This window comes from Lissotriton vulgaris, unplaced genomic scaffold (genome assembly GCF_964263255.1).
Source record: "Lissotriton vulgaris unplaced genomic scaffold, aLisVul1.2 SCAFFOLD_14702, whole genome shotgun sequence".
Classification (NCBI taxonomy): domain Eukaryota; kingdom Metazoa; phylum Chordata; class Amphibia; order Caudata; family Salamandridae; genus Lissotriton; species Lissotriton vulgaris.
The window spans coordinates 1,185-13,710 of NW_028246195.1; the positions used below are offsets into that span (position 1 = coordinate 1,185).

Here is a 12,526-nt window from a genome sequence, read left to right on the forward strand (position 1 = left end):
ACACTCCAACTCTCATGACCTCGATTTTGATCCTCCTTTTCCCCCTTCAGGCATGGATGACTCAACTCCTCCACTCCAGATGCAATAGAGGGCCGAGTGTGACACTTCTCGCCCCCCATCTCCTCCTACATCCCTCCACCTCAGCTGACTCCCCTAGATTTTGACACCGAAAACCATTATTCCCCTTCCTCCTGTCACAGATTATTCCCACAAACCCGTCGGGAAGGGATTAGATAAGGACGAGCGCAGTAGATTGTGCTCCGAATGCCCCCGTCCTGACATCGCGGACAGAGTGTCTGACACTACAGAGATCTATCCAAATTTAGCGAAATTCCGGAAATGCTCTTCTAAGGATCCAAAGAAAGAGATCGACAGGTCTTGGAAAGCCTGTAAGAATATGGTCCTTAACATGACAGGACCTTACGTAAAACTTTGGAGATGGTGGTCTCTACAAAAGACACAGGTTCTCCCATCAACCCTGACACCATAGCTGGATGGGCCCAGCGTGCACGATGTAGGCTAGGAAACGCCAGCTGTGCATTATCGGCTGAGCACCATAGGTCCATACTCATCCGCTTTGATCCAAAATTGGCAAAACTGGCCCAGGCAGAACCAGATCCAAAGTTGAATGGACTCCTTTTTGGAGACAGATTTGTGAAGGATATTAGAAATTTCATACAGACCTTCACAACGCTTGATAAAGCGCATCTTCCCTGCATAAGGTTTTCTGTAACCAAAAACCTTGTTGGGTGGGCGTTATAATACAGAGGGGGTTCGACCGGCCATCCATACACTCCAAGCCCTTCCATTACACAGGTTCAATGGGTTCTGGAGATGGTATAGGGTTTCAGACAGTTTTTCAGGACTCTCCATCAAGCTCCCCATACCTTTTCCCTACAAAATACAAAATTAACTGACCCAGCTCCTCCAGAAGGGAGCGGTTGGTCATGGTCATCAAGATCCGGTGGGATTTTGCAGTAATATTTTTGTGGTTCCCAAAAAAGACAAAGTGGCTCATCTGGTCATCAATTTGAAGGAGTTCAACCCCTGAACTCTATAACATCACCTCAAGATGGAGGGAATTCATCCAGATGTTGTGATCGAATTTGATGCCAGCCAGTGGTGTTGAGTCGTCCCTGGGCAGTACCAGGTTGCACAGGGGCCATGGCTTCTCGGACATGGGGGGGGCCCGAGCTCCAGGATCGCACATTTGACCCATTTGGCCCGTGGGGATCCCTGCCCCAGTCTTCGCGTTAGGCGAGTAAGCCTTGGTAGTAGCGGCCCAGGGTCGGGTTGGGGGTCAAGCGGTCGGGCAACTCGGCGGTGTATTCCCGGGCTCCGAGGAAGAAGGGCATTTGGGAGTAACCCATTCTATCCTGTGTAGACAGGCTCATACGTCCAGGTGAGGGAGTAATAATGCCCACGGTAAATGATCAAAGGGTGCGGGGTGAGGTCACTAACCCGTAATTCACAGGTCGGGGCGCGCTCCGAGCGCGCTGCAATGCCCCTGCCTGCCGCCTCACATACCTGGGACCGGGGCCTGAGGCCCCCCAGACCTCCCACTTTGTGTCCGGTGGAGTTCCACACCTGACGCGCATGCATCAGGGGTATTTCCGAGTTAGAGTCAGGCCTATCGTGCGGCGCCGGGCCCGGGGCGACCATTACGGGGCTCGCCTCGTCGCGGCTTAGAGATGGAGTGGGCCTCACCCCCCCTTTTCTTTGCAGGTTGCTGGGGCTGCGGCCGCTGAGTTCATTCTGGGCGGTAGCGGTGCAAATCAGCACTCTCAGCCACACACTGGGGCCCCTCTTTCCACCAGCCTCAAGGGACTGACCCCCTCGCGGAATGAGTGAAGTCAAAATCACTGCGGTGCTGGAGGGAGGGCGGCATGCTTATTGCCGTCAGGCAACGGTGAAAATAGTGGCGTAATATGCGCCCCCCCCCCTCCTGAATTCCCCATCTCCCGGCCCGGACGACCTCAAGGAGGGGCTGAGGGCAAGATGGCACCGCCACAGTCACCGGGAGGAGGGGGCGGCAGATTCCAGGCTGCCACGGGGGGGTTGGGGGAGGGAGCCGACCGCCGGGAGGTCTCCTCCCCCGGGCGGTTTGGGAGGGCTGCGAGGGTTTTTTTCCAGAAGTTGCCAGAATGTTCTAGTTTTTGGGCTGGTCTAGTAGGACCAGCCAGCCCAAGTATAAATTTCCCATTTCCCGCCTACCCGCCACCATTTTAGGTTTGGTGACCTGGTGGCTAGGAGGGCTTTTAGCTTTTTTGTGAGAGAGTGTCTTGTGTGTCTGTGAGACTCTTTTTCAGTTCTTAGTGGTTGTGATTATTGCTTAGAGCTTAGATAATGGAGGATGCACGAGTCATTGAGGCAATGCGTCTGTTGGCGGATGCCGGCCGTTTGGATTTGCTCGCAGGAGGTGGGCAGGCTAGGCCCCAACGCCAGGCTTCAGCTGGTGTGGTGGCCGCGGTGATGGCATGTTCGTCGCCGAAGAAGAGACGCTCGAGTCAGGTAAGCGAGAGGGGCCGTTCCCGGTCTAGGAAGCCGGCCTCTCAAAGGATGGTTCGAGGGGAGCCCGGTACGGCGGAGGCTCCAGAAACTCAAGGGGATTTGAGTGTGGGGGGGGTGAGTCTTCCCTAGCTCTGGCTCCTCAGTTGGGAGTTGTTTCTGGGGCGGGGGGATTTCCGGTTATGGTGAGTCAGGTGCAGGTGTCAGGGAAGAGGGGTAGGGGTGGTCGGGGCGGAAGCAAGAAACGCTCTGCTTCGGACCCGCTGGTTGAGCGGCGGGGGCAGTCTTCGGACGGGGCCCCTGTGCGCGGTGGGCGTAGGGGATCGGTTCAATTTGTGTTGCAAGATACGGAGCGGGAACAGGTGGATCAGGGTGCCCATGACGCCATGTTGGTCGTTGAAGAGACTCAGTTTGTACCTGAGGCTGCTCAGCGGAGGTTGTTAACCCCTTCAAGGCAGCTTTCTTACGATGTTCAATCAGGGGAGGGTCGTGATGTTAATGTGGTCAGGCCGCGGGCTGGTTTGTCTTCTGGTTTCCTTCCGATGGGTGGTCAGGAGGTTGCTGGTCGGGAGGCTGATGCGGGTGTGGGTGATGTTGGGGGTAATGTAGGGAGCCCGTTACTGTTTTCTATGCCGGTCTCGTCGGCGGGTGAAGTTGTATCTGTGGGAGGTGGCTCTAGAGGCGAGGGCGAATGGGCCCAAATGGGCGAAGGAGGTTCGTTTTGTGGCGCGAATACGGCTTTTGATGATCCGCGCTCGGGGAGTTTTGGTGGTGGTGTTTCTCTGGGCCATGATGATGGTGGATCTTTTCACGCTGGTTTGCAGGTTCGTCAGCCAGCTTTTGGTTTGGGTTCTGCGGCATTTGGCGCTTCAGTTATGGGTTCGGGAAGGTTCCATGCTCCCGGGGCATTGAGTGCGGGGGGTGTAGGCTTCCAGGGCACGTTGTTGGGTCCGGATAAGGGCTTCGGCCAGGTGAGCGGCGGGCCAGCGCAAGGGCCCAGGAGTACAGCTCCTCGCTTGTCTGGGGCTTCTGGGGGGGGTCTTTATTTTATGTGTGGTTCCCCTAGGTGGGAGCATTTTGGCGCAGCGGGGCTTGCACAGCGTAGTTTCCAGACGGAGGTTTCAGGCCAGGAGTCACTAGCGAGGGCCTATCGGCAATCTTCGTCTACGGCATTGGCAGGTGATAATTTGGATCACAGTGGAGACGAGGAGGTTGTAGGTGGATCCCCGGGGCGGGAGGTGCCGTTAAGGTCGGAGGTACGTGGTCGTTCTTTGGAGCGGGGTCGGAGAATGGATGTTGGTTCAAATTGGAGGGGGAATGTGTCTGGTTGGATTGTGGATGGTAGGAATCCTAGCACACCAGTCCAAACTTTTTCTTTACAGGAAGAGGTTAGGCATGGAGTTCCAGACTTGGCAGGGCGCGGTCCAGTCCCATTTCGCCAAGGGGAAGTGAGGAGAGTGCCTAGCGCGGCTCTCTCTGTTCCACCGAGGGATCCCGCCGCGGCCAGCACACGAGGGTCTGGCGTGACCCCGCTGGCCCCAACGAGTAGCAGGTATAGGTGGCAGGCCTTGCCGGCGGCTATGGAGCTGCAGAGTCAACGCGCAGGGAGGTACAGGCGTGTACAGTCTGCTCCCCCTCCTGGAGTTTCAAAATCATTTAAATACACAGTTGTTGATACCGGGTTGGGTAAGACCCGTGGTGATTTGTTGCATACCAGTGTCGATTCAGTGGTGTTGGACTACGATGAAGAGAGTCCAGAAGAAGGTGAATTGCAGGATCCTGAAGGGGGGGTGCCCTCTCATGCTTCTCGTAGTGTTTTACAGGCTCCAGTGGTCCAGAGTCAACTGCAAGGGAGAAGAGAGCACGGCCCATCGGGTAGGGCGCCTCGCCGACCGGATGCATTGACCTCGGCGCCACGGGCGGAGCCATCGAGAGTGGTCTCTCTGTTGCCAGGTGAGCAATCAGCCACACAGGCCAAACCTGTTATGGTGTCTGTGGGTACAGGTGGTGAAACCGATGTGGTTATTGGTGATGGCCGTCTGGTCAAAGGAAAATACGTAAAAGACACTGCAGTTGGTACCGATGATGTGGTAGAATTAACGAAGAAAGTGGAAAGTGGTGTTATGGCTGGTGCTTCCAGCAATGTTAAAGAGCCGATGGCCAGTAAGGAGTTAAAAATCAAAAAGTTACCTTACATGGGGGTTACGAAACCTTTAGGTGCTCATTTGATGTTGAGTACCAAGGAACATATTTGGAATGGTGAGTATGTAGAACTCCTTAAGCTACTGCACCGGGAAGTCCGGTCTAAGGAAGGGTCTAAGGAAGAGGAGTTTGAGCTGGCTAAACGCCCTAAAGTGCCTTTGAACATTGAAAACTGGACAGCTGCGTTTTTGATTTATGCTAGTGTATATTGCGAGAAGTTCCCTGAGCGCAGTGTGTCCCTTTTTAAATACATGGACGTCATTCGCAAGGCGCAGATCACTGGGTGTGGTTTTGCCTGGTCTCAATATGATGAGGAATTTAGGGCCAAGATGGCTTGGGATCCCGAGGCTAAGAGGGGGGAGCTAGATTTGGATTTATGGCAACATACAATGGGGTCAGCGTCAGGGGGGAAAACCATTTTTACGGCCAGTGGTTTCCCGTTAGTTTACCGGCCCTTTCAGGGGAAGCCCACCCGGGGAGGGGTGGGGGCAACTACAACCACGCAATCAGGGTCTGGGTTCTGTTGGGAATTTAACAGGGGCTTCTGTACCAGAGAGTATTGTAAATTTAAACATGAATGCTCTGGTTGTGGAAGGAAACACCCGTTGTCTAAATGCTGGGACAACCAGCCATCGGGGAGCCAACAGGGTAAGCAAACAGGTTCAGGTAATGCCAGTACGCCCTCACAGTTTTCAGGGGGAAGGGGATCCAGAGGTGCTAAGGGTGCTGGGTCCAAGGGCTCGTACACCAGTTAAGTTTGAGAGGCTGCGCATTGCTTTACACGGTTACGAAGATGAGTCAGCAAAATTAAAACTTTTGGAGGGTTTTCAGTTTGGTTTCCGGCTAGGTTACCTAGGCTCTCGTGAAAGGAGGTGGTCTGCCAATTTAAAATCTGCTTCGGAACATGCCACAGTGGTACAAGACAAACTTAATAAAGAGGTACATGAAGGAAGGATGGCTGGCCCGTTCCATGATTGGCCGATCCTTAATTTGATTGTTTCACCGGTGGGAGTGGTCCCGAAGAAAGAGCCGGGACAGTTTAGACTTATTCAGCACTTGTCGTGGCCTGAAGGGTCGTCTGTTAATGATTTCATTGACCCAGAGGCAGTGTCGGTCTCTTACTCTTCGGTTGACGTGGCCATGTCACTTGTTGTGACCGCGGGCGCAGCCGCTGAGATGGCCAAGTGTGATATCAAGTCTGCTTTCCGGCTGTTGCCTGTCCACCCGGACGATTGGTGCCTGTTAGGTATACAATTTGCAGGTAAATGGTACGTGGACAAGGCTTTGCCGATGGGCTGCTCCATATCATGTGCTCTGTTTGAGTGTTTTAGTGCTTTTCTGCAATGGTATTTTTCCTCTCAGTCCGGTCATTCACTGGTAACACACTACCTTGATGACTTTTTCTTTGTCGGATCCCCGGGCTCCGCGGAGTGCCAGAAGGCTCTGGACACATTCCAAGGGCTCATGGAGGATCTGGGAGTTCCTTTGGCTCCCGAAAAAACAATGGGCCCTGCCACTGTCCTCTCATTTTTGGGTATTGAAATAGATTCTGTTCTTATGTCTGCTCGCCTGCCCGAGGACAAAAGGGTCAACATGGTGGAACTGCTGGAGGTAATGTTGGCAAAAAGGAAAGTGCTGGTGAAAGAGATTCAAGTGCTTTTGGGCCATTTGAATTTTGCTTGCAGAGTGGTGAGAGCAGGCAGAACTTTTAGTAGAAGACTGGGCAGGGCTTTGGCAGGTCATCACTTGCCCCACCATCGTGTTCGTGTGTCTGCTGGTGTTAAGGAGGATTTGAGAATGTGGAAGTTTTTCTTGAATTCCTTCAATGGTGTCCCCTTGGTCAGAGATGTTGACTTTCAGTGGGATGTGCAAATGTTTTCGGATGCTGCCGGCAGTGATGGTTTTGGGCTCTTTTGGAATGGCAAATGGTGTGCGGAACGTTGGCCTGATGAATGGTTGAATGGTGGTTGCAGCATCACTTTTTTGGAATTGTTCCCTCTATTGGTCGCTTTGACCCTGTGGGGGGAGGAATTGGCACACAAGAAAGTGCTGTTTCGTGTGGATAACATGGCTGTTGTAGAGATTGTGAACCGACAGTCTGCCAGGGACGAACAGGTGTTAAAACTTATGAGAGTTTTCGTTCTGGGTTGTTTGAAACACGACATTCATTTTCGTGCCTTACACATTCCTGGCGTGGACAATGACATTACGGATGCTCTGTCTCGTTCACAGTGGGGGAGATTCCGTGGACTGGCGAGGGACGCAGACAGATCCCCGACTCCGATGCCGATTCATCTGTGGCACGTAGGCGAGGTTGGGTCGTACAATTGGTGGTAGGTTCTTTGTCTGTGTCTACGCGTTCTGCATATTCCCTGGCCTGGAGGGAATTCCTGGAATCTGGTGCTGTCAGAAGGGAGGATCTGTCGCGTCGGTCGGATGATGTGGTTAATTTTATATTGGACCTCATGGATAAGGGTCTAACCAAAGTAACCATTGCTGGGAAACTGGCGGGGATTGCTTTCATGGGGAAGTTGTTGTGGGGTTATACTCCGTCAGCGGGGGAAATTGGCAGGAGGATGCTTGAGGGTTGGGCTAGGGAGCAAGGGCACGTTGGTAGATCCAGGGCTCCCCTATCTTGGCAAATCCTTGCCAGGCTAATCACAGTTCTGCCTTTGGTTTGTTCGGATGATTTTGAGGCTTGTGTGTTCTCTATGCTCATGGCGTTCATGTTTTTTGGAGCTTTCAGGGTCTCGGAGTTGTTGGGGTCCAAATATAAGTGTGGATTGTATTGGAAGGACGTTTTTTGTTATGATGAGGGAGTACATGTCTGGTTGGCCAGCTCCAAAACTGATCAGACGGGTAAGGGAAAGGGTGTGTGGTTACAGGCGCGTGCTCCAAAGCTTACTTGCCCTTTACTGCTAGCGCGGCGCTGGCGTTCATTATGTGGGGGCGGTGATGAGGTTCTTGTTTTCCAACATATCAATGGCACCCCTGTAACAACTTATCAGTTACGAATGGTTTTGCGCAAAGCTCTGCAGCACATTGGTCTCGATAGCAATCTCTATGGGACTCACTCTTTTCGAATAGGTGCAGCCACTGAGGCCTTTCACAGAGGTTGGACTGAGAGGGATATTATGCGATTGGGGCGTTGGTCTTCCAATTGTTTCCAGCGTTATGTGAGGAGCTCGGCAGAGGAGGCGCATGCGTCGTCCTCCTTCACATGATTTCTAATTTTCTTTTCTTTTTCAGGATCCGTTGCTGGGCCTCGCTCCTCGGTTTTAACGGTCTGGATAGTGGGGCATTCCTTCGTGAAGTGGGCCAGAGTCCAGGCAGCACGAAGTTACTTTGGAGAACTACTTGGTTTTAATGATCGAATGTTTAATGTTATTTGGAAGTGTAAAGGTGGGATGCTCTGGAGAGAGTTAATCCCTTGTTTAAACAACAACATGGTGGGCGGTTTATGCCCGGATATTTTAGTTATTCATTTGGGAGAAAATGATCTCTGTGCTACAAAAGGTGTGGTTTTGCTGCGAGCTATGAAACGAGATTTAGGCCTCATCAAGGATCTTTGGGCTGGGTGTCATGTTTTTTGGACGGAGTTGATACCGCGCAGGATATGGAGAGGAGCTGTGAACCCCAGGGCTGATGACAGGGCCAGGAAGAAAGTGAATTCAGAGGTGTCTCGTTGCTGTAGGAGCCTTGGTTTCAGTAGGATCTCACACAGGGACATTAAGTTTGAGTCAGTTGAGTTTTTTAGGGATGATGGGGTTCATTTGTCCCGTGTGGGCATGGATCTTTACTTGTTGGAGCTTCGTGAGGTGTTAGCGCGGGCATTGGCGATGCAGCATTGATTTTCTCATTTCTTTTTCGCTTCGCGTGTTGGGGGGGCAGAAAGGGAGGCGTGGAGTGTCTCCCCCGCCTACCTTTCTGGGTGGCGGTGTTTTTGTGTATCAGTACGGTTTTAGGCAGATTGTTGGTTGAGTATTCGATCGAGTATTTCTTTGACAGGTGCTGGGGTATGTTGGTCATGGTTTGACCGTTCAGTTTTGTGAGGGGGGTATCTGCAGGAGTGCAGGGTCAGGCAGGGTCTATGGCTATGGAGGACATGACCGTTGTTATTTCATTTGTGGTTTGACGAATAAAGTTTTAATGATGACGTATGTTTGATCAATGACGAAATGTTTTATTGATGACGTAATGTTTTATTGATGACGTAATGTTATAATGATGTTATAATGTTTATTGATGTATTGTTGGGAGGGCCCAAATGTTTTAGGGGTGGGGGTTGGGGGCCTGAGTTTGCAGTTATTTATTTATTTAGTGAGGTTTAGTTTTGTAAGGCGTTGCCAAGGTTTGTATTTGTAATGTGCACCTGTTTCCTAATAAAGCGGCCTTTTACACACACAAACAATTTTTGGTCTACTTTTCTCCCACCCCTCGCCCTCCCTCCCAAGGGGGGCTTGGGGGAGGGAGCCGACCGCCGGGAGGTCTCCTCCCCCGGGCGGTTTGGGAGGGCTGCGAGGGGTTTTTTCCAGAAGTTGCCAGAATGTTCTAGTTTTTGGGCTGGTCTAGTAGGACCAGCCAGCCCAAGTATAAATTTCCCATTTCCCGCCTACCCGCCACCATTTTAGGTTTGGTGACCTGGTGGCTAGGAGGGCTTTTAGCTTTTTTGTCCCACCCTCCCTCCCGTTTTTCATTAGCTTTTGCTTCCCCTCGCTCCCCCGTTTTTTCCCCATTTTGGGTTTTGTCACATTTTTCTTTCAAAAGGCTGTTTTGTGGGTCACAGGTGTGCAGGGGTGTTTTCTTGTAATTGTATTTGTCGCTAGGAACAGGTGCTGTGCGGTGTTTTTGTGTATCAGTACGGTTTTAGGCAGATTGTTGGTTGAGTATTCGATCGAGTATTTCTTTGACAGGTGCTGGGGTATGTTGGTCATGGTTTGACCGTTCAGTTTTGTGAGGGGGGTATCTGCAGGAGTGCAGGGTCAGGCAGGGTCTATGGCTATGGAGGACATGACCGTTGTTATTTCATTTGTGGTTTGACGAATAAAGTTTTAATGATGACGTATGTTTGATCAATGACGAAATGTTTTATTGATGACGTAATGTTTTATTGATGACGTAATGTTATAATGATGTTATAATGTTTATTGATGTATTGTTGGGAGGGCCCAAATGTTTTAGGGGTGGGGGTTGGGGGCCTGAGTTTGCAGTTATTTATTTATTTAGTGAGGTTTAGTTTTGTAAGGCGTTGCCAAGGTTTGTATTTGTAATGTGCACCTGTTTCCTAATAAAGCGGCCTTTTACACACACAAACAATTTTTGGTCTACTTTTCTCCCACCCCTCGCCCTCCCTCCCAATGTGCAGTCGGTAGCATCACAGTGGGGCATCCCCTCCCATCAGGTGGGGGAAGGCCCGAGGGCTTGCGTCCAGCCAGCAGCTACGAACCACTCCATGCTGCTGGCCCCCGTCAGAGCGGATTGGAGGCGGGAGCACTCAGCGCGGGTCTGGGGGGTCGCGCGCATTGCTGCTCCCGCACCACCGATAGCTTCCGAGCCAGGGCTCGTGCTGCCTGTTCCCACGGGACCGGACCTCGTGCCAGGCAGCAAGGCTGCCCCCCCCCCGCCATCACGAAGCCAGGCCAACGGCTCCGTTATGTGGCCAGCGTGGAGTTCTTTGTTGCGCGGGGGAAGGCAGCCGGGTAGCACGTACAGCGTTTAGTGGGCAGTCAAAGGTCCCCGGTTTTGTTCCTGGTTGGGGCATGGCTGTGGGGGAGACCATTCTCTCGCGGGCCCTTAGCGGTGGACAGGGCCCGGACAGGATCGCGTGGGAGGGGCCACATGTTATTTACCTCATTTTCTGGCAGGTGGTTACAAAGCCATAACTACAGCTGTGTCACAATGTCTTTCCTACAAGGTACTGCTAATGCCGATATCGTGTACTTTTTTGCCTTCCGCAGAATCACATATAGTGAGAGAGGGAGCAGGTGCTCATCCGAAAGCAAAGCAAGCAGCTGGACAACGCAACAGAGTCACGGAGGTATTCATAAGGGGGATATCATCAAGGAATACTCACTGGTTAGAAGCGGACCGATGGGCATGGGTGGGCCTACAGCAAGGGGTACTACAGGTCGCAGTGCAGGCGATAACTAACTATTGTCATCACCATGTTCTCTGTTACCACGTGTCACAGGTAGTGGTTGAGAACCAGGGGCAGGAGTGAGGGAGGCCACCGGCCCGCACTATCGCCGAAGCAGTAAGGGCCGACGCAATGGGGGAGGCTGGGTGGGGTGCCTAGGGGTTACCAAGCCGCCTTTACATGTGATGTGCTAATCGTTCCTCTTTCAAAACAGGCGAACAGCCGATAGAAAGACAGAGGTTCAGCGGTGGGCAAGTTACGGCGGATTCTGTAAGGTGACCGAATTGTCTCAGGTCAACACCCCCCCCTTCTCGGCCCTCTGCCCCCCCCCCCACCCCCCCTTTGCTGTTAACAGGACCTCTCCATTTGCCCACTGAGGGTCCACTTTAGGGAAATAGCGTTGTTGTCACAGGGGCAACCTGATTTTCTTAATATCTCACCAAGGTTCACTGATGCTTCAAGCAGCGCCGCCAGGAGGTCCATCAGGAACACGTCACCGAGAGCTGTGAGTTGGTGGGGCCCTGCTCTGCAGCGGTGGTTATTGCGGGGATGGGTTTGAAAAGAAGCAAGTTTCATAGGACCACAAGAAGGGGTAGAAGGGAGGCGTCCGAGGTAAACACCGCCAAACATGCTACACCTCCCCCCACCCAACCCCCCTGTTTTCCTCAGAGACCTATTCTGCCTTTCCCTGTGCTGTATCTAACTCCCTCTGGGGAACGACCGGTAGGGAGGAAGTACCTAAATCTGTGGTTTGTTTGCAGCATAGAGAAGCCAACACCCCCCTCGATCGTTCACACGGGGCGATACCACGGACGTCGCTCTCGCCACCCTTTCATAGGGCCTATCGTAGTCAGACGTCCGAAGCTGCATTAATCATGTGTTGAGTTTCGAAGTAAGTACGAAAGGGCTAAAGGGATGGACTCTGATAAGACGGAGTTGGGGGGTGGGGCTGAACCCTCAAGTCAGCGGGAAGGCCCTAAGGGGACACGTATTCACGATCCTTTATCTCTGCAGGACCCGAAGGAGGTTCTGCACGACGACCCAGAGGCATGGATAGCCAAGGATCCCCTCCCCTCCTTTTTTCCCAGCTCACCACCGTGGATGAATCACTGCCGGGCACATCGCAGGAAGCAATCTGGGCAGACTTTATGGACATGGCAAAGGCTAGAGGTGTTTCCTGGGCCAAAGAAATGCTTGAAGCCCGGGAACAGGCAGACTCTGGCGTAATGGAGGATTTGCTGGCAGTGGTGGCAGCAGTGCCGGTGGACACTGGGTACGGGAGGTCGAAGCGTGCTCGTCGGCCGACCAACAAGGAGTTCCCGCCGGAGCCGCCAGTCCAGAAGGTCAGGGTGAATTCCCCTCCCCCCCCCCCCACGAGCAGCAGTACCGGTGGTTACACAAGTGGTCCCGCCCCCGTCAGGCACGGTTAGCCACCCGAACACTGAGAAATTCGGTAAGATGATGGACTCAATGTTGAGCATCTTGGATGACTTTAAATCCCGATTTGTAGAATCAGTACGAACTCCTATGCCTTTGGCCATGCCTGCTGGAGGGGTGAGTGCCTCATCCATTGTTGAAGTCTGGGTAGAAGCGCCTGACAGGGCAGGTACCCCGCAAGCACGGGAGCCAGCGGCCGATTCAGCAGCAAGGTCTCAGCAGGGGGGCTCCGGGCAGTCACTT

At 52.7% G+C, this 12,526-nt stretch overlaps 1 protein-coding gene across 1 annotated transcript; it reads left to right on the forward strand.

Annotated features, from left to right (window-relative positions):
• Window positions 1-200: 200 nt before the first annotated feature.
• Window positions 201-8,561, forward strand: LOC147666108 (uncharacterized; the record flags this gene model as incomplete). The annotated part of the gene is made up of 3 exons (XM_086949294.1): window positions 201-389; window positions 3,952-4,461; window positions 7,960-8,561. Coding segments are annotated over 3 exons (1,301 nt in total), but the record flags the coding sequence as incomplete, so codon positions are not given.
• Window positions 8,562-12,526: the final 3,965 nt, after the last annotated feature.